General features: G+C 53.1%; 8 protein-coding genes across 8 annotated transcripts; 4 read left to right on the top strand and 4 right to left on the bottom strand.

The window, feature by feature from the left end:
- Nucleotides 1–3,562: 3,562 nt before the first annotated feature.
- CCOS01_11310 (Sec23/Sec24 trunk domain-containing protein) lies at nucleotides 3,563–6,780 on the bottom strand (the record flags this gene model as incomplete). The annotated part of the gene is made up of 4 exons (XM_060459463.1): nucleotides 3,563–3,649; nucleotides 3,712–5,242; nucleotides 5,296–5,393; nucleotides 5,446–6,780. The coding sequence occupies 4 exons, from the start codon at nucleotides 6,778–6,780 to the stop codon at nucleotides 3,563–3,565; spliced, it is 3,051 nt and encodes a 1,016-aa protein (XP_060310195.1).
- A 966-nt stretch (nucleotides 6,781–7,746) lies between these two features.
- On the top strand, nucleotides 7,747–10,725 carry CCOS01_11309 (RNA-metabolising metallo-beta-lactamase; the record flags this gene model as incomplete). The annotated part of the gene is made up of 2 exons (XM_060459462.1): nucleotides 7,747–7,892; nucleotides 7,953–10,725. 2 exons carry the CDS (start codon nucleotides 7,747–7,749, stop codon nucleotides 10,723–10,725), a joined length of 2,919 nt encoding a protein of 972 aa, XP_060310194.1.
- A 547-nt stretch (nucleotides 10,726–11,272) lies between these two features.
- Nucleotides 11,273–12,055, top strand: CCOS01_11308 (uncharacterized protein; the record flags this gene model as incomplete). Its single annotated transcript, XM_060459461.1, has 1 exon — nucleotides 11,273–12,055. The coding sequence occupies one exon, from the start codon at nucleotides 11,273–11,275 to the stop codon at nucleotides 12,053–12,055; it is 783 nt and encodes a 260-aa protein (XP_060310193.1).
- Nucleotides 12,056–12,617: 562 nt separating this feature from the next.
- On the bottom strand, nucleotides 12,618–13,565 carry CCOS01_11307 (N-acetyltransferase; the record flags this gene model as incomplete). The annotated part of the gene is made up of 2 exons (XM_060459460.1): nucleotides 12,618–13,185; nucleotides 13,237–13,565. The coding sequence occupies 2 exons, from the start codon at nucleotides 13,563–13,565 to the stop codon at nucleotides 12,618–12,620; spliced, it is 897 nt and encodes a 298-aa protein (XP_060310192.1).
- An 836-nt stretch (nucleotides 13,566–14,401) lies between these two features.
- Nucleotides 14,402–14,777, top strand: CCOS01_11306 (uncharacterized protein; the record flags this gene model as incomplete). The annotated part of the gene is made up of 2 exons (XM_060459459.1): nucleotides 14,402–14,488; nucleotides 14,547–14,777. The coding sequence occupies 2 exons, from the start codon at nucleotides 14,402–14,404 to the stop codon at nucleotides 14,775–14,777; spliced, it is 318 nt and encodes a 105-aa protein (XP_060310191.1).
- Nucleotides 14,778–14,914: 137 nt separating this feature from the next.
- Nucleotides 14,915–15,691, bottom strand: CCOS01_11305 (triosephosphate isomerase; the record flags this gene model as incomplete). Its single annotated transcript, XM_060459458.1, has 1 exon — nucleotides 14,915–15,691. The coding sequence occupies one exon, from the start codon at nucleotides 15,689–15,691 to the stop codon at nucleotides 14,915–14,917; it is 777 nt and encodes a 258-aa protein (XP_060310190.1).
- A 1,022-nt stretch (nucleotides 15,692–16,713) lies between these two features.
- Nucleotides 16,714–17,247, bottom strand: CCOS01_11304 (ribose 5-phosphate isomerase; the record flags this gene model as incomplete). Its single annotated transcript, XM_060459457.1, has 2 exons — nucleotides 16,714–17,145; nucleotides 17,200–17,247. The coding sequence occupies 2 exons, from the start codon at nucleotides 17,245–17,247 to the stop codon at nucleotides 16,714–16,716; spliced, it is 480 nt and encodes a 159-aa protein (XP_060310189.1).
- Nucleotides 17,248–17,728: 481 nt separating this feature from the next.
- CCOS01_11303 (dihydroxyacetone kinase) lies at nucleotides 17,729–19,507 on the top strand (the record flags this gene model as incomplete). The annotated part of the gene is made up of 1 exon (XM_060459456.1): nucleotides 17,729–19,507. One exon carries the CDS (start codon nucleotides 17,729–17,731, stop codon nucleotides 19,505–19,507), a length of 1,779 nt encoding a protein of 592 aa, XP_060310188.1.
- Between the last annotated feature and the right edge of the window lie 839 nt (nucleotides 19,508–20,346).

Raw genomic sequence — 20,346 nt, 5'->3', positions numbered from 1 at the left:
ATCTACGGGTAGAGATTTCGTGGGCCACGAGATTCCCGCCTTTGCACTTCTTATCCAAACATACGACGAACCTGCCTCCCTGCCTTGCTACCCGACTGACGGGGACACCACCCCAGAGATCCCAAAGACTTTGGAGGTCATAGGGAGGGTCGCGGGTTAGAAAGAGGGTTTATCTTTCGAACCCCTGGAACCGGGGGCTGACGCCACCAGGGCCCGACCACGCGGGACCGGAGGGCACTCCGCGGTCGAACATCCCGCAGCCCTCTTCAAATGCTAGCCCTTGCATAGTCCCCTGCCATCCAATCACACCTCATTAGCTCAGGCGAGAGGTGCCGAGCTGGACTCCCTGCCAATACCCCGATGTGGTCAGTTACACCAGACACAGACATCGACGGAGGAGGGGCGGGGGTGAAGATGCGAAAGACATTCCGCGAGGACTATCTCCATTCAGGGAGAGTGTCCAATGCGAGAGGTATCTCAAGTCTACACTTTCTTTCTCTTGCTGTCCTTCCCCCCCAAGTGCCCCCTCTCTGCCCACGCGGCAGTCAAGGGATACACTGGCGTCGCTTTAGAAACTGAGTTTAGTGGGCAAATTCTGCCTTCTCTTCAAACTCTTCATGAAGTGGTTTCCCGTTCTAGGCTGGGGGCTAAGTAATGATTGCTAGCGCAGAGTTGTCGTCATGCCCCTCTTCTCTCTCTCCTCCCCCTGTATCATCAATGATGAATCTCTTGCCGCGTGCATGTTCATCCTTGGGCGCTGCATTGGACTCGTGAATGGCATGGGTGTGCGGGTGATCGCTGCTGCGTCGACGCCCAACCCGTCGTGCAGCATGACATGATACTCGACGGATAAAAGGAGTGGGACAAGGCGGCAAACCACCTTCTTTTCGTTCTCCCAACGGGAGGACCCAAAACATCATGTGCGGCAGAGCACCAGAGACTCTCTCGTGGTACATCATCATTTATCACGGCTCACCGCTTCGAGGATGAGAGACATGTAGGGCGGTGACTATGCCCACCACTAACGCTTCCTCTTCTGGCACTTTGAGCCGCCCAAAATAAGACGAGGCGTTCCCGGATGGAGATCCCGCCTTGCGTTGGGGAATGGAGGGTTTTTGCTTGTCTACGGGTGGACTACCTACCTAGGTTTTTCCCCCTCCCTCCTCTGAGACATGCATGTAAGCCTCATCGGGGAGAAGAGGTCGGCACGGTCGGTCGGTCGTGGGTAGACAAGGTAGGCGAGGAAGAAGAAAAAAACGTATCGATCTTCGTCAGGGATCACGGATTTGCTGCAGCTGCGCGTAGATCAGCTAGATGAACACCCCGACCACCTAACGAATCCATCAATGCCGTTTCCTGCTGCCTGCCTGCCCGCCTTTCTATCCCGGGCGCCAGATTGACGGGGGTGAAGGAGGAAGCAGAGAGGCCCAGCCCGTCGCGGGTCGGTCGTCTCATATTGGACCCGTCCAGATTATGCACATCAACCTGACCCTGGTGTACCGAGAGAAACCTGCCATCTGGAGTTTGGGAGACGAGTGAGGAATACGGGAGACGGGATGGGGGGCTCGGAGAGAAGTAGTATGGGTAAGCAGCCTTGGTGAGCTAACAGAAGGCCGCTCGGGAGGCTGCATGTTTCAAGGCCCTCAGACCCAACGACGTCCAGTCGTTGGTGTCCTGTGCTATCATTTCGTCTTGCCTATCCTCGTTCCATCGGGCCTACCTTTATGCCGGCGTGGAAAACGGCCCAGGGAAATGAGGTACGGCGGGTAGCGACGCCGTATGACCAGAAAGCGAGCAAATTTGGAAAGGTAAATAAACAGTCGCGCTGGCTGTTAGGAGTAGGCAGGAACAGCATTGCGGAGCTATTCCCAGCACGCCTCCAACGGTCTAAACGGATTGTACAGACACTACAAAGCCAGAAAGCCACCGGCTTCGTGTCTCAGAAACCTTGAGCAAACGTCATCTACCGAGGGAAGCAGGTTTACACAAAAGCGCGATGAGATTTGACCGTGATCAGCAATTCCCCGCCCCTTCGAATTTTCCCACCCGGGTGATGTCGTGCGAAGCTTGGCGGAGGGAACTAAGAATTGGGTGGTGCATCTCGGGCGGTCTTCATTCCTCTATGATTACTCCCGTGCTTGGGTGTGTTCATATTTAGACACTGGTGTTCCGTCAACCATCACATTTCACATCTCACAGTTTTATATCAGATTTCGTGCGAATATGAGTGTGTTTGTGAGGTCCTGGCTTTGCTTTCAATGGAATTCGGTGGAGTTTGCCGTGGAGTCTTGAAATTATTCATCTGGGTGTGCCATTATGCCATACTGCATGGCCCAACCCAGAAAGAGAAGTACAAGACTTGTTTTCAATGGTGTTGAACGTAAGCCGGGAGGGATACAGAAATTCTCAATGGGCTGCGGTCGCACTCGCAGCTGCAGGTTATTGGATGAGATGTCATGAAGCATGCGCAGGCAATGGGCATCGAAGGGGATGTAGTGACCAGAATCGTGAATGTCCTCTAACAAGCATCGTCCGTTGTAGTCGATGGCCGAGCGGTACAGCTCCAGCCTTGAATAGGTGGGAGCGTATGTTGGCTCACGGTCCTACATAATGCCATGGATAGCTTGTTTTTTTGTCATTTTCCACCATAGTAATTTTGGTGGCGGGCGATGTTTGGCCTCGTGACTTGTTGTTTGGGTAGGTACCGGTACTTCATGGAAGACACGGAATACCATCACATGTTTCGAGGCGTCGCGGGTTCGAGTCGAGGTCTCCTCGCGACTTCTTCCATTTTTTTGGGTATATTTCGCTATTGAGGAAGGATCTCTACTGACTGAGATGAAATAAAATGATAGCTGTGCTTGGGAGACTGGAGTGTTGCCTCTCGGAACGGCTCTCGAGATCAAGAGACAATGCTTTCTCCAGGAAAACCCGGTAGGCTGAGACTCTGCAGTCTAGTCTTCGCGGGCGGAGTGCTAGTACTGAGGCGACGAGACCACGACGTGGCTTTGGCAGTGGCCATCGTGGGAGTCAGCGCACACGTATCGGCCTGGGAAGCAGGGACGTTACTCTTCGAAATTTTCCTTGAAGATGGAGTCTTCCTGGCCTCATCTTGGCTTCCTTCCATGGTTTGGCCGGTGACACGGTTGGCATGCCATGCCAATTGTGACAGTCGACAGGCTGATTGACGGTTGAGCGCTCGCCAAGACACGACCAGCGACTTTGTCGCATGCAGAGCAGCGTGGGCAATGCCCACTTCAGGAAAAGGGCGTGATGCAGTCGTGGAATATAGGGTGCTAAGAGGGTGAACAGGGCGATTGCTTGACACTACTCATCAACACAAAAGAGGCTAGCCAGACTCGTTCAGCAGTCTGCCGGAAGTAAATTTGAATGGTTGTTTACTACTTTCTTTTCGGAAACCCTGGACACCCAATGTATATGCAGTTCTGACAACGCTCAAACCATCAAAAAAAAGTTGAACCCACGCCTCCGAGACTTCCGCTCGATCGACTGGCGCCTCCTACTCCCACACACAGTCACTTCCTCCTTGCCTCTGCCCTTTTTACCAGTAGTTGGGCCTCAGACCGGCGAAGCCTGCTAGTGCGTTGGCGTCCGTCAGCGGGTCTTCTCTCTTTCTTTGGCCAGAAAGCTATCATGGAATGTTAGCGGCATTTCTTGCTAGAAAGGGGTCATGGGGTAGATGTATCTTACCTCGAGCTGGACACTCCTGTGAAGATGGACGAGCCAGTCGACATAGCTCTGTGCCTCGTTGTTCCTGTCCTCGACGAGCATGCGCGCAAACTCGTACTCGGCACCATCAATTCCTTGTCTCGCAAGCTGGATACCCAGACCCTTGGAACCCCGCATCGTCTTCAGGAACTCGACGATATTCCGTACTTGCGCGTTCAAATGTGTCTGGAGCATGGGGAGCGATGAAGTATACGCGTCGAGGCTCTGGAGGGTTGTCTTGTCTTCGCCAAAGAGATCGGCAATGAGGTTCGGTGAGGTCTGGGAGTGGAGCCACAGGAGACACTGCTGGCCGTTGTCGACGAGATAGACGCCGCCAGGTTCCACGCGAGAGAAGGACGTGCGAATCGCAGGCGGTACTTTGAGATGGTCGGACTCGTCAGGGAAGCCCTCCTCTGGAGTGAGGTTGTGAATGGGGATCATGCGCGGATACAGGTATAAGCTGAGCTCCTTGGCGCCCATGGAACGGATCATCCTCATCTCGTGGACTCTACGGTCGGAACTCTCGTTACCGCCCTTGAAGGCGCGGCACTTGAGGAGACCGAGCATGTACATGGAGAACTCCTTGAGCCTTTCCGGCATGACCAGCTGGCCGTCTGGTTGCGCTGAAGTCAAGAAGTTCTTACGGTATGCTGAGAGAATGTCGATCGTACGCTCCGTCAGGTGGTTGCGGACATCCTTCAGCGTTGCCGAAGTACTTGCTAGTTTTGTGCTTGCCTCCTTGGCCAAAATCGTGAACACGGCATCTTGGTCGATGAACTTGACGCTATCCCTGGGGTTGTCACACACACTCGCAATAATGTTTGAGCAGCGCACTCTCCGCTGGCCGGAAGCCGTGGTGTACAGCAGCGCCGACTGGAAGTGGGCGTCGAGTTTCGAGTCGAGCTTGCCGTCATAGGAGAAGGTAACGCCCATAGCCTTGTCAGCATCAATAACACCAATCTCCAGGTCGGCACCAAAAGTGTGGTGGATGAAGTTGCCGTGGTACCCGTTAATCTGCAGGCCGTTCGAGCAACGAACCTTCATCAAAGCCTGGAAGCCAGTCTCGCGCGTAACCGCGTGCTTGATTTCCATGGACAGCTTCGTGTTGTCACGGGCCCCGATGAAGTTGGGGTAGTAGAACGTCTCTCCACCGGTAGAGGCTGCAACGTGACCGACTGTGGCGATGTCAAGGTATCCGCCAGAAGGCGACGCGAGGAAGAAGTCGGCACCGATACCGGTGGCCACCATCTTCTCGGCCACCTTCTTCCATGCCGGGTGTTCTGTAGAGAAGAGCTTCTTGTCGATCTCTCCACCGGGATGCTTTCCATCGTCGCGGAGGAAGAGACGGCCAGGGCCCCAGGTAGGCAGAGCCGCCAGAGAACAGACGATCTTGCCTCCGGTCTTTTCCAATGCGGCAACAGCAGAGTTGAGGGTCGCCAGGAGGGCCGGTTCGGGGTTCTTAATGTTTGAGAACATGGTGGGCAGCATTGTCAGCAGAGATGTGATGACATCCCTAGACAAGTCAGTCAGTGCGATGGTCATATTATACACAGCAGGCAATCTTACTTAGATTCGTAAGGGTCGACAAAGAGACCGTCACTCAGGGGTACGAAGGGATCCTCAAGATCGGGCATAATCATCATCTGGGCTTGATCCAGGGCGGGCTATGATTGTTAGTCCATTGTCCAATGTCTGGAGTCCTGGGGAGCAACTCACATTGACGTTGTAGAAGTGGATGTCCTTGTCATAAGTCACGAAGCCAACCTTGGCGCCAGGGGGAATGCTCTTCTTTGGCTCGCCATTGTCATCCCGTTCTGCGTCTTCGCCACCGTACAAGGCAGCAACGATGCCCTCGCAGAAGGACTCGATGAATCCCTTGTTGAAGGACTCCTGGGTAACATCAATGACGAACAGCCAGCGCAGACCAGTGGGCTCCTTCGTCCAGTACTCCTTAGGCACTACAAACTCCACAGTACCCCTGGTAAGCTCTGGGCGCTGATCGCGGTCCACCCTTACACCTTGGGGAGTGAGTGCGGAGAAGTATTCGGACGGGGTATCGTTGGGGTAAGTGCACAAGTTGCAAACAAACTTATTGCCGCCGGACCGGAACATCATGAAGGGGTTGACGTAAGCTCTGCAGCGACGGCATCTCGGGGGGCCAGAATCGCCAAAATCAAGGACTGGAATCTCGAGCTCCCCGGGCTGGAGAGGTGCCATGGGCTGAAGGAGAAGACCCATTGGCAGACCAGTAAGTGCAAGGCCCTCGGCATTGGACGGAATGCTGTTCAGTGTCAAGCGCGCGAACTTGGGCGAAGCATTGCCCTGGTCGTAGGCAACGTATGAGACAGTCGAGGGAGGTGGCAGGTGCTTCTCAAAGGTGGGATAAACATTGGAGAAGTAGTGTTGTTGAAGAGAGTCACGGGAGACTGGCACACTAGGCAGGTCGTCGAGAGACAGCTTCTGGTGTCCGGAAGTCTGAACTACAGCCGGGGGTCCGCCAGCATCGGTGCCGTTTCGGGTCGCAAATTCAGCCGGGGAAGCGGGATTGGCGGGTGTAAATGTCTGGCCCGCGGCGACGGGAAACTGGTTCATTTGAGCATACTGAGCTTGCGAAGGGTCGTTGAGGAAGGCCGTGGCATTCGTGCCGGCAGCAGGGATTCCGTTGAAGGGTTGCGACGAGCCTGTCGCCTCGACCTGGTGGTATGCGTGGCGGTCCTTCTTCTTCCTCCTTGCTGTACCGTGTCCATCACCTAGTGACATGCCTCCCATTTGCGCCGCCAAGTTTTCCTGAGACTGGAAACCAGGATTCTGCGCATACTCCTGACCTGGAGGGGCCCCATACGGCTGTGCCTGAGGTGGTGCGGAACCAGGCTGGCCTCCATAGTATTGCTGTCCTGGAGGTGCAGGGGCGCCGTATGGAGTTCCCTGCTGGTATTGCTGCCCCGCGACGGGAGGGGAGAACTGGGGAGGTGCGGGCTGCGTCGATCGATTGGGATTCGAAGGGTCTTGTTCGCCCTGGCCCAGCTGGTGGTACATGCTAAAGTCAGACATGTTTGCGGAAATGGGCGGTGGTCGGTGTGTTGGAGGGTTGCGTGATGGGAAGCTCGTGGTCGATTGCTCGGGGGAGTCGAATTAAATGCGGGCTAATGAAGGTACCGTAGCTTTCAAAAGCTGAGGTTCGGAGGCACGGCCAGCTAGCTGTTGTGCACCGTCAGAATCGGGTATCAAGGTCGAAAACTCGCAGAGGGATTGAATAGAAATGCGCGCACGCAATCAAGAGCGCGCCATGCCTTGCAGAAACGTGGAAATGGGATGTTTGGCGGCAAAGTCGAGAACAAGCCGAGCTTCTGGAAAAGTGACAAGCTTGAATTGTGTCCCCTTTCGATGCTCTGGCCAGACGCACGAATCAACAGGGATCCGGGCCAAATTGACACGATAACTTTCCGATCTGTTTTTCCAGGCCCGGAGTTCTTTTGGCAGGTGCTCTAAGGTACCTTTCTATGTACCTAGCCCTTCCCGGCCCTGGCCAATGCGGGAGCTCCAGCAGCTGTCCGTTGGATCCCGCAGAGCCGGGTATGTCTCCACTGAATTGAAGAAAACGAATCTAGTCCTAATAAGGAACGGAAGAAAGTCGCCGCTATCCCGATGCCTGGCCTGAGAAGGGGGACTTGGAATGGGGTTGACCCACTCTTCAGTGACGGAGCCTCAGCTGGCCCCTGCTCTCCGATCAGTCCTGCGCAGCGGTACGTACCCCAAGCACCTTGCACGTAGCGAGCGCATGCAACCTTGGACTTTTGGTTCCTAGATTCTTTTACGCGACACCTCCGTTGAACCTCAAACCCCACGACTCACTGCGCTTGCAACAGCGACGACAACGAGATTATTATCTGACATTTGCGCGCCAGCGTTATGGTCGCTGCTTTTGCGCTTGCACCTTGAAGCGACTCCGTGTCGAATCAATCCCACTACTTCTACCTCCAGACAATGCATTGCGGCCCTGCCGAATAGATACCAATCATGTTTACCTTTTGCCCTCTTCAGGGCGCCCTTTCCGACTCAACAGCGTCGCAATCGATTCTGGAGCTCGATGGAGGCGTTAAGATTCTCATAGATCTTGGCTGGGACGAGTCGTTTGATGTCGAAAAGCTTCGGGAGCTTGAAAAGTAATCAGGCCCTTCCCCTACTCTGGGCGTCCTTCACGACAATCGCTGACATTCCTCCAGACAGGTTCCGACCTTGTCCATCATCCTTCTGACACACGCCACGACATCGCATTTGGCTGCATTTGCCCATTGCTGCAAGAACTTCCCCTTGTTCACGAGAATCCCCGTATACGCTACCCGACCTGTCATTGATCTAGGTCGCACCTTGACCCAAGACCTCTACGCATCCACTCCTCTAGCCGCGACAAAGATACCCCACGGCTCCCTGACCGAGGCCGCATACTCCTTCTCTCAGCAACCAACGGCCGACAGCGACTTTCTTCTGCAAGCACCAACCCCCGAGGAGATTACTCGATACTTTTCCCTAATCCAGCCTCTCAAGTACTCGCAACCCCACGAACCCCTTCCGTCTCCCTTCTCGCCGCCGCTCAATGGCCTCATGATCACGGCCTACAATGCAGGCCACACTCTCGGAGGAACGATATGGCATATACAGCATGGTCTGGAGTCAATTGTCTACGCTGTAGATTGGAATCAGGCGAAGGAGAATGTCTTCGCTGGAGCTGCCTGGCTGGGTGGCGCTGGAGGTGGTGGTGCCGAAGTCATCGAACAGCTGCGCAAGCCGACGGCCTTGGTGTGCAGTAGTAGAGGTGCAGAAAAGGTTGCTCAAGCCGGAGGCCGTGCAAAACGCGATGAGCAGCTCGTCGACATGATCAAATCCTGCGTCAGCCGGGGAGGGACGGCACTCATCCCAGTGGACTCAAGCGCACGTGTCTTGGAGATTGCATATATGCTAGAACAAGCATGGAGAGTAGACTCACAAACGGACGGCGGCAGCCTCAAAGCAGCGAAACTCTACCTCGCTGGACGGAACATGTCGAGTACTCTGCGATATGCACGAAGCATGTTGGAGTGGATGGACGACAATATCGTTAGGGAGTTCGAATCAGTTGCTGATGGGCAACGGCGTACCAATGGCACCGAAGGAAAGAGCAAGGAAGGCGTTCCATTTGACTTCAAATACCTGAAGCTTGTTGAACGCCGGGCACAAATCGAGAAGCTCCTCTCGGCCTCCGCGGATAATGTTCAAGCAGAAGGAAGGGTTATTCTTGCAAGCGACGATACTCTGGAATGGGGTTTCTCTAAAGACTTGATCCAGGGTCTTGCGAAAGATTCCAGGAATTTGGTCATCCTCACAGATAAGCCAGCCAAATCACAGACTGAAAGACCATCAATAGCCAGAACCCTTTGGGACTGGTGGACTGAACGAAGAGATGGCGCTTCGGTGGAGGAGTCGAGCAATGGTAACAGTCTTGAGCTTGTCTATGGTGGCGGTAGGGAGCTGGAGATCCTGGAGGCCAAGAGGCAAGCATTGGAGGGAGAAGAACTCAATGTGTACCAGCAGTGGCTCGCGACTCAACGCCAGCTTCAAGCTACGCTGCAAAGTGGCGGCGGGGCTTCCCTGCAAGCACCCGCAGATGCTGCCGACGATGTCTCATCCGAATCTTCATCAGACTCTGGCGAATCCGATAACGAGCAGCAGGGCAAGGCCCTCAACATCTCAACAACCATGGGCCAGGCAACACGTAAGAAGGTTGTTCTTACAGACGAGGACCTCGGCATCAATATTTTGACAAAAAAGCGCGGTGCTTACGACTTCGATGTGAGAGGCAAGAAAGGTCGCGAACGATCGTTCCCTCTCGTCATGCGGAGGAGACGAGACGACCAATTCGGAGACGTGATCCGCCCCGAAGATTACTTGCGTGCCGAGGAAAAGGAAGAAGATACACCGGACAACGACGGTCTGAGGAGAGATGATGATGACGACCGACTTGGAAAGAAGCGCAAGTGGGATGACGGCAATAACAAAGCAGCAAACAAGCGCCAAAATAACAGGGCAGGGTCTGTGGATGACTTGGACGCCAATGGCCCAGGTGACCATGTCGCTGACGAGTTTGACGACGTGGAGGACGTTGCTGAGGAGGAGATACAGGGTCCTTCCAAGTTGATCGTCTCGACAGAGAAGGTCATGGTCAACTTGCGAATCGCCTTCATTGATTTCAGTGGACTGCACGACAAGAGGAGTTTGAACATGTTGATTCCATTGATCCAGCCAAGAAAACTCATCTTAGTTGGCGGCACTGCGGACGAGACAACAGCCCTCGCAGTAGACTGCAAGAAACTGCTGGCCGCCCAGATTGGTGCGTCCGAGGAGAGCGCGATCGATGTCTACACGCCAGCGATGGGTGCCTGGGTAGACGCAAGTGTCGACACCAACGCATGGGTGGTCAAACTTGCAGACAGCTTGGTTAAGAAGCTCAAGTGGCAAAACGTTCGCGGCTTGGGCGTCGTGACTGTCACAGGCCAGCTTATCGCCGAGGCATTGGCCAAGGAAAAGCTCATCGAGAAAGACGACGGGGCCAACAAGAGGCAGAAGACAGAGGCTGAAGACGCTGAAGCCGTTGAGGAAGTCAAGAAGGAGGAAGACGGGGAAGACGAGACTACCGAGATCGAAGTAGTACCCACGCTGGACCTACTGCCTTCAAACATGGCTTCTGCGGTGCGTTCGGTCGCACAGCCGCTACACGTGGGTGACTTGAGGCTCACGGATCTGCGGCGGGCGATGCAGTCGACGGGATACACGGCCGAGTTCCGTGGCGAGGGTACGTTGGTGATCAACGGCGCGGTGGCGGTACGGAAGACGAGCACAGGCAAGGTTGAGGTGGAGAGCGTGGGTATTGCGGATGCGGCGACCATGATGCAGCACCGTAGCACGTTCTATGAGGTGAAGAGGATGATTTATGATGGTTTGGCCGTGGTGGCTGGAGCATAGGCGCAACTCATAACCATCGTAAGGCTACTCGTGTACTTTAGGACAAGATACTCGATATCTAAATATAAATGGATTGGCAAGGATGCCTTGAAGCATGCAATTAGTTTACAGCTACTTTTAATATTTGAATACTGCCCAAAGTAGGTCGGACTCGGCTTGTGCTTTATCAACTCGGAGCGCATTCAGGATATTACGGTCCCTCAAGACTCCGGCGGCGGACTTTCAAGGCGAGGCAGTCATGGACTTTCGATCGTCTGAAAGGAAGTTGATTGATGCTTGGAGTCTTAATATCATGTTCATCCCTCCGGCCATAGAGCCTGTAGTGTTGCGGAATCGGAAGCCGCCCAGTCCACGTTATGCTTTCTGTGGCACCGCGATCTTGGCCACTTCGGGGACTCGGATGACCGGAATTGAGGGGAGGCAGCTGTAAATCGCGAACGAAATGACCGCGTATGTGCTGTTCAGTAGTCAATGGGAAACAAAGTTCAGACTCAACTCGGGGTAACTTGGGCATAGGATATCAAGTTAAGAGAGGTACTTGGCTCTAATGCTCGGCCTACCTGATACAACTCTCGATGATCCGTATGCAGCAAAGCACAAGTTCGCCCCTGAGGAATCTCCTTGCGACTACCTTGAACGTCGTCATAGTCAGATAATGCGCTGTATCACTACTAGGAACGAGAGCATCCAACTTGAGGACTACGGTGTCACGCAACAAACTGACCAAATGCTGCAGACGTCAGCTCAAGAAATGCCCCCTGATTGGTGGCTAGTCCCAAACACACGGCTTAAACAGCGGCCTGCAATCATAAGTGAAGGGGAAAAGCTTGAAACCACCCTTCGGATTCTATTCCAGATTGCGCATTTCAATCTGATGATCCCCCTACATTTCCCGTACATGCTACGGTCCAATTGCCGCGCGGATCACGAATACAGCAGAGCGGCGCGTTCAAACGCAAGCCGCGAGTTCCTGAGTCGATACATCAACTTCAGATGCGCGAACGAGATCTCGTTCTGTTGCAGAGCCATTGACTTCTCCGCTTTCACGGCATGCCTTAGTCTGCTTCTAGCGCATATTGAAAGATGGTATCATGACGCTGATGTGGTTGATTTTCTCGTCCATCAGAGAGCGAGTGATCGTGCTTTGATCGAAGAAGTCATTGAACTCATGTTGGAAGTGGACCATTCCGATAGCGGCTCTCTACTGGAGCAAACCGCTTCTATATTGAAAGCCTTGTTGGATATGGAAGCGGATGCTGCTAGTCGCTCGGCAGGGTATTTGAAGAGCCCATCTGCTGACAGCTCCGGAGATGCTTGTCGTAATTACTAGTCGGTGCTTGCGGATGAAAGTTCCTGCACTTGGCACTATCAACATCACACGTCATGGCATGTCCTTGATCTCAGGACAGTCTGCATATTACAAGGCGAATGAGTATGTGGAATCGGGGAATGGGGCCTTCGATACAATTGGCGGAGTCGAACAGACCCAGGAGGAACAACTCCATCTTCAGGAACTTGCAACTTTGCGGAACGAAGGTCTTCAGCACACGAGCCACTACACCAATTACCCTACTTTCGATTCAGGGGTGGATGAGATAGACTGGAGTTGGCAAGATGCTTGTAGCATCTTACTTGGGCCGACTTCGAACGAAATGACAGATTCTACAAGAGATCCGCAAGTCAATTGTCTGGGCAACGAGTTCTTCTTCAGTATCTGGAACTTACAGGCTAGGATGCTTAGGCGAGCTATCTATAAATATGGAAGTTGACCACTCGATAAAGTTAGCAGCTGAAAAAGCCGCAGTTCGCGCGCCCAGATTCGACGATAATTAAGCCAGGGAATTCCTCCCACGTTCCAGAACAGAAGATGTCACAACATCGGCTTAGCTCTGCTACTTCTTCTCCAATAACTCCTGAGGCATTCCCTTGATGGCTTTCTGTTCTGCGGGTGTAAGTGAGATGTAGAAGTACTTCTCGATAGCCCGCACGCGTTCCGCCTCGCTATTCAACGTTTCCAGGAGCTCTACTTTATCGCCAATCTTACGCTTGACCTCATCCTTATGCAGCACAATGGTACCCTCTGCCTCCCTTGTCTCAGTATTCAGAATCGTTCGCATGCATAGGACCGTCTTGACAAAGTAGCTAGTTGGCCTCATCATGACAGCGTAGTTCATGACTTCAAAGTCCTCAGGGAAGAACTCTTGCTCCGTGAAGCAGTTGCGCTCTCGGAAGGGGCCGTCGGCGGTGTCGGTTGACGAGTACACCCACATGCGCTGACTCGAATCCGTGTTCTGGTCTAGCTTTTGGTAGACGAGTCTACCTCGCAGAGGAGCGATGGTGGTGAACTCGTGGCCGGTCTCCTTGTTCAAGGGTACGGGGATCATGGTCGCCCCTTTACCGAAACCAACGTCAACTACGTAGCGCTGGCTATCAATGGTGACGAGATTGAGCATATGAGACCTGTCTAAGGTCAGCGCCGAGTTGTTGTTAAAAGCCTTTACGAGTGCTTACCATCCGCCGAACCTCTCGTCGCCTTTGATCTTTGCACCAACGCTGACGACTATGAACCCGAGTCCCTTGAGGACGGCGCCGAATAAGGCATTGAGCTCCATGCAATAGCCGCCTTTTCCTCGCACTACAACCTTGTCGAAGAGATCCTCCAGATCGATGGAAATAATGCGGTGCTTCGAGTAGTGCAAGGTTAAGCTCTCGAAAGGAACTCGGGCAAGTTGATGAGCCTGAAGATCCTTTAGGAGCTGCAACCGATCTGACGCATGTTTCTCCCGCGGGTAGTTGATATGGTGGAGATACCGGTCGATTTGCTCCTCGGTGTACGACATCGTGAATGCTAACTCTGGGAAGAATAGGGCATGTAAATAGGAAGGAGTTGCTTAACGTAAGTTTTGAGAAATTCTTCGAAAGATATTATGAGTTGATTACCAATCCAATCTGTGCTCGTGTTTTGATACAATGCAGATGCAACTTCAAATGCAGGTCTGGTTAGCTCCAGCGAAGTTCAGCTTGAGGGTTTTCTTTGGCGTGAGTAATAGTTTCTACACGGACTAATGACGTGGGGCATCCCAAAGGGCGCAGGCCTGCGATGTCGGCCATGTATTAGTGGTCAAGACGAGTACCGTTACGACCATCGGCTAATGTCTTCTTGGGGGCCGTTCGGAACCCACGTGGCCGAAGAGAACAAAGATAGACCAGCGCAAGTTGGAAAGTGAATGTTTTGGTCAAAGTAGCAGTAATCAGATGCATTTCTAAAGCTGCTGAGAGAGTCTTGCTTACAAGGGATAGTACCTATGCTGAGAAACCCACACGCCCATTTGCGCAGAGCTGAGCTACTGTTGGTCTAGGTAATCCGTTTCCAGAAGTGTAAAAGAGGGCGTCTGCTAACCTGGCGTCCGGAATTCTCTTGCGTCCGATTATTTGTAAAAAGGTATGGACTCTGAATGGAATTTGAGAGCGAGAACGGGACTTGAAGTATTTCGCTACAGGAACGCGCACTGAAAGGCAATTTGATGCTGTGAATCCCTTTTAGGAAGGTGATTGTTGCACCACCTATGGGCACGTAATCACGGGCTCTTCTGGCGGCACGCCACTGGGCAACCCAACTTCACACCAACAACACAAGCAATAGTCTCCAAACGCATCTCGGTATCGCTTTGGACCAATGCGATCATACCCTCTCGCACTCTTATTCACATGTGTTGTCTTCGCAATGGGCGAAAAGTTCATCGTCGAGTTTGGCAGCAGCAAGGTGTGTCCCAGCGCTCACCGTCTGTGCTCTGATGCGCTGACACTTGCTTGCGCCACAGGATGAAGATCGAGAGGCTCTCATCAGCAAGTTGACAGAAGATGAGAGAACCAAAGTAGTGAAGAAGTTCGATCATGCAATATTCTCTGGGGTGGTTATCGAGACTGGAAATCACAATCTGGACACTCTTCGGGCCTTGCCCAACGTCGGCAATGTTTGGCCATCGAAAAACGAGGGGCTTCTAGGGGCGCTTGGAGGTTTGGAAGCGCGAAGAGAATCTGCGGAGCTGTAAGCGATGCAAGAATCCAGTACAGCATTTGGCTTGCCGCCCCAAGAAAAGAAATCGGAATCAAGTTCATTATGTCAAGAAATGACCCGAGTGAGGAAACGAAATGTCTATCATATGTCTAACTTTTGAGATAATCGAGTCTAAGCCTGGAAAGAAGCCACTTCTGATACGGTAGTGAGGAATCTTGGCACATCATGGCCGAACCGCCCAAGAAACAGGCCGTCGACGGCCTCGCCCAGCTTCTCGAACAAGCCCGGTCCAGCACTGCCGCCGTAGATGACTCTAGTCGTGCCGGTTCTCCTCTTCACGCTATCAAAAGCTCTGATACCCTTGACTACCTCAATAACGTGGCCCTCGCTGGCCGGCTCGCTTGCGCCAATTGCCCAGACTGGCTCGTACGCGATGATGACTTCCGCCGACTCAGGCACGTCTGCCAGGGACTGGTCGATCTGGACTTGACATTCTCCCAGTGCGACACTCAAGTCTCCTTTTGTCTTTTCGCCGATGCAGATCAAAGGCGCCATTCCATTCCTGCTTGCCGCTGCGGCTTTCTTGGCCACGACCTCGTCGGTCTCACCAAAGATTCTCCTTCTCTCCGCGTGCCCGACCTCGACGATTGAGACACCAGTCTCGCGTAGGACAGCCGGGCTGACCTCTCCCGTAAAGGCTCCAAAGTCGTCCCAGTGGCAATCTTGTGCACCCAGCCGGATTGGCACAGCTGAGTTCTTGAGGGCTTCACTGACGGGATGGATGGAGATAAAATCGGGGATGATGAAGATGTCGACGTTCTCTAAAGATGTTGGAGAAAGAGCGGCTAGTTGTGTCTGAACTGTGGCGATGAAGTCGAGCGTGCGTTGGAGCGGGAAGTACATCTTGGTTGAAAGGCCGATGAGCCTCCTATTCGGTGATGTCGTCATATTGAGGGTATGGAACTTCTCTGCGCAGTGTCTGCTGGTGGCTTCTCGTTGACCTGTTGCTTCACGGGTTCAGCTGCGTGCGAAGAACGAAACGTCCGGGCCATGCACTTCAAATAGTGCGGAAAATCGGGACTGTACCCCGCCTAGAGGGGCTTGCGGCCGGTCACTCGACCCATCGTTGCGGCAATCTTCCCCATCGTATCGTCAAGCTTCCCGGTTGTCCGATGGCATCAAACGTAGACGGAGTCCTCAATCCAAGATTCGGAGAGTTTGCAATCTCTCCGTTCTTCGTTTGCAATAGGTGCACCCATATTTCCGCTAGGAAAGCTGACGGCGCTCACCTAGATCTTGCCCCGCCAGTATTGAGACTTGGGGAAATAGGGAATGGCGAGCTCCAATGTCGATACAGAGAGTTTGAACGACATCTGGAAGAACGAACACCACAATTAAGGACATATGAGTCTTTAGGAAATTGGAATTATAATATGATGAACAGTATGTGAGGAATCAAGTAGCTCACCTGTAATCCGACTTACTGCTGCTGCTAAATCGAGCTCATCCCGAGCTTGACTTCGCCTCACTGGTCACGCTTATGAGAGTGAACAGGATGAGTGAAAGATCGTAGAAACAGAAAAGCAGGGGTTCTTGCGCTCTTAAGTACTTCTTTATCATTGAGTAGGGCCGCGCACCGGCCCCGAGCTTGTCACGACTCTCCGGGCTCAGGATCTGCCGAATGGTGCGTATACCGGGTTCTGCATGTAGCCTCGAACATCATTCGCCAAGACGTTCATGTGAGAGCAACCAACATTTATATCATCCTACGAAGCCTGAATGGAGAACCAAGTCATTGGGAGTTTCCGATGACTTAAGATGTGTGCCATGAGGGCGCAGGGTATGAGATCGCAGATTCACATGAGACCTGAGCATGTCATTGCGAAAGATGTGGTTTAGGGTGAATATTTGGAAGAAGAATGAACGCTTTTATTAATCGTTATTTAAAAGGAATGCAACCAAAAAATGCTTCATGCTGTAGCCTCCAGACTCTTGATGACGTGAACCTTTTCCGCACTGTTGCTCGTAGGGTCGAATGTGTACCCAAGCCAGTCCTTCGCTAGTCGTCTTGCAAGTTCCAAACCAATGACTCTCTCACCCATGCACAGCACCTGCGCGTCGTTGCTCAGAATTGAACGCTCGACGCTGAAACTGTCGTGTGCTGTTACAGCGCGGATGCCCTTGATCTTGTTGGCAGCAATGGCCATGCCGAGCCCCGTGCCGCAGATGAGCAGCGCGCGGTCGGCCTTGCCGTCGGCTACCATTTGAGCGGCGGCGGCGGCTCTATGAGGGTATGCCGTCTTGTCTGCGCCATCGTGGCTTCCAACATCCTCGACGAACTCAACGCGAGCGTCCTTTTCGAAGTCTGCCTTGATTGTGTCCTTGTACTTGATGCCAGCCTCCTGTTTGGGTGTCAGTCTCATGATATGAGAAGCAAGGCACTTCTGCTGACTTACGTCGCATCCGACTACGATGCGGTACTTGGAAACGGGGTTGCTGCCCATCTTGAATGTTCTTGTATGATGCGGGGTTGTGAAGCTTGCAGACGGATCTGGAGATAGAAATTTCCTTGATTTCTCGGATGTCTGGAGACGAGTATAAGAAAGTACCAAAGGCCGCTACCGCCACGACTTACAATACTTACTTATAAAGCGTCGAGACCGCCATGTGCATCGGTGTGGGTGTGATTTGTCGCGGATGGCTCACCCCCCTAGCCGATCTTCCGCTGCGGAAATCCGGGGTCGAGACGCACACACGACCGATTTACTGGGTCCCCGGAAAATCGCACACCATCAACCGACCACACCACATATGATATCGACTGGTCAGCATCAGGATGGGCCTTTATGTGATCATTATCAGACTCAAATCGAACTTCAATATCAAAGGAAGCTCATATTGTCCAGTTCTGCAATTTGTTTCGTGAGCTTCATCGACATCCCATACCCCTACACATAAGTAGAGATAGAAGCACCATCACAAATCATGTCCGACCGCCACATCTTTACCTCCTCAGAGGGGCTCGTTGACAAGTCTCTCAGAGGGTTCATCTCATACAACCCTTCTCTTGGTCTGGACCAGTCAAACCGTGTGGTCTTTGACTCAACATACGACAAGTCCAAAATCAGCATAATTTCTGGCGGTGGCTCCGGCCACGAGCCCGCATGGGCAGGTTATGTCGGCAATAACATGCTGGCGGCCTCCGTATCCGGAGACATCTTTGCCAGCCCGTCTGCGAAGCAAATTCAGTCTGCTATTGAGCGTGTGCCCTCAGATGTCGGCACAATCCTTGTCATCACCAACTACACCGGCGACTGCCTCCACTTTGGCCTCGCTGCAGAAAAGGCACGGAGTCGTGGGCACAACTGCCGCATGATCATCTGCGGTGACGATGTGTCTGTTGGAAAGGCAGGTGGTAGCCTGGTAGGACGCAGAGGTCTTGCTGGGCAGATTGGTGTTCTCAAAGTCATCAGTGGAGCAGCTGGCGTCAAGGCCGGCACTCTCGATGACATCCACAAGCTTGGTGTTTCTGTCGAGTCCGAAATTGTGTCCATCGCGGCCACCATGGACCACTGCCATGTTCCCGGGCGCACAGAGCACGCTCGTCTGGGCGCCGACGAGGTGGAGGTGGGAACCGGACCTCACAATGAGCCCGGCTACAGCAAGGTCTCGCCCGCGCCTACTGCAGAGGGCCTGATTGACCAGCTGCTGCGGTACTGCCTGGACCAGGAGGATCACGACCGAGCTTATGTCAAGTTCAACAACGACGACGAGACGATCCTCCTTGTCAGCAATTTCGGAGGCATCTCCTACCTGGAAATGGGCGCTCTTGTCGACGAGCTCCTCGAGCAGCTCGACACCAAGTGGAACATCAGACCGTCAAGAGTGTACTCCGGCCCTCTCGAAACCTCTCTCAACGCACCTGCATTCTCAATCTCCTTGATGAACATCACAGCGGCATCAAAGAAGTGCAGTTTCTCAGCAGAGCAAATCTTCCGATTCGCCGACCTCAAGACCAACACACACTGGGAGTCGATGGCTGGCGCTCAAGCTGTCCGCCGCGACAGAAAACTTCAGTTCGTGCAGTCACCTCCTGAAGAGCCAAAGAAGATTGAGGCCGACCGCGACGTGAGAATGGACCCGGCAACGCTCAGGTCGATGCTGAACATGGCTTGCCAGGCAGTCATTGAAGCCGAGCCTGATCTGACAAAGTGGGACATGGTGATGGGTGACGGCGACTGCGGTGAAACCCTGAAAACGGGCGCTTCGCATCTCCTTGATGCTCTAGACAACAAGGGTATCGCAGCCGAGGGATCCATCGTCTCAGTTCTTCACGAGCTAGAGGACATTGTTGAGAGCAAGATGGGTGGCACGCTTGGTGGTATTCTCGGCATTTTCTTCGTCTCGCTCAGCAACTCCGTAGAGGAGAACGCGTCGTTGGCAAAGTCGCAAGGTATCTTGCCTCTCTGGACACTGGCGCTGACGTCTGCTCTTGCGCATTTGAGTCATTACACACCCGCCAAGATCGGAGACCGGACGATCCTGGATGTCTTGATCCCCTTTGTTGATGCAATTCGCAGCAAGGGTTTCGAGGGAGCTGTCGAGGCAGCTGTCGAAGGAGCCGAGTACACGAGGAAGACCAAGGCTAAGCTTGGTCGTGCGACTTATGTTGCAGCGTCTGGGAAGGATACGTCATTCCACCCCGATCCTGGTGCTTGGGGTGCAATGGTTGCCATCAAGGGCTTGCAATCCGGCATGGCTTAAATTTTCCGAGCCTATCTTTTCGTACCTTCATTTTCACATATAATTTAGCGTTAGATTGAATTTACCAAAACTCTTCATGTTCAATATCGCTTCAATTTTTTGGCAACTCCGAGAACCGACATGACAGGCCTTTCAATGAAACTTCGCCAACGTAGCCAAAATAATGACAAGTTCACCATCGTGAAGCCTCATTTCCGTACTCACTCTAGCCTGGTCTCTCGAGCCACCATTATTACACACCAGGAGAAGTGCTATACCACTGGCAGACACCATAGAATGATTTATAGTTTCTTGTCGATCTCATGGCTAGATGGTCAACTATGGTGATATTGCCACTCTGGGCTTTATGAGTGTTTGAGTAAGTACAGAGCTCTACAAGCTGCTGGGTCTAGCCTTTGGTTCGATCTGGGGCAAACGAATAGACACGCCATACACTCACTACAAACACGATGAGAGTTGTCAGTCAACAGCCTCATACCCAAGGCCGCAGCAACACTCTAAGTTGCTGAAACCAGCTCTGATCGAAGTAGCAAACTGCAGCCATCGGGTCGGAGCCTGTTAGCCCTGAGATCATGATCCACAAGCGGCCTCGGAGCTGGTATGACAGCATTGTTCCGAGTTGACTATCTCATCCCGACGCTTGATTCGCCAATGGATCAAAGACGTCAGGGGCTCCAGCGACATGCAAGCACTTTACACATGGTAGACTAAGGCTCTGCCCAGAAGCTTAGCACTCTCATCTGCCGGCGAGCATCCACGCTGTCGGGACCCGAGTGGCCGTTCCTGAGGGCGCCCCAACTGCCGGGAAAGACAGGGAAGCAGCATATGCCATTAAACTG

This window comes from Colletotrichum costaricense (genome assembly GCF_030867565.1).
Source record: "Colletotrichum costaricense strain IMI 309622 chromosome Unknown Scaffold_12.1, whole genome shotgun sequence".
NCBI lineage: Eukaryota > Fungi > Ascomycota > Sordariomycetes > Glomerellales > Glomerellaceae > Colletotrichum > Colletotrichum costaricense.
The sequence above is the reverse complement of the archived record's forward strand: the minus strand, read 5'-3'. Positions and strand labels throughout refer to the sequence as shown.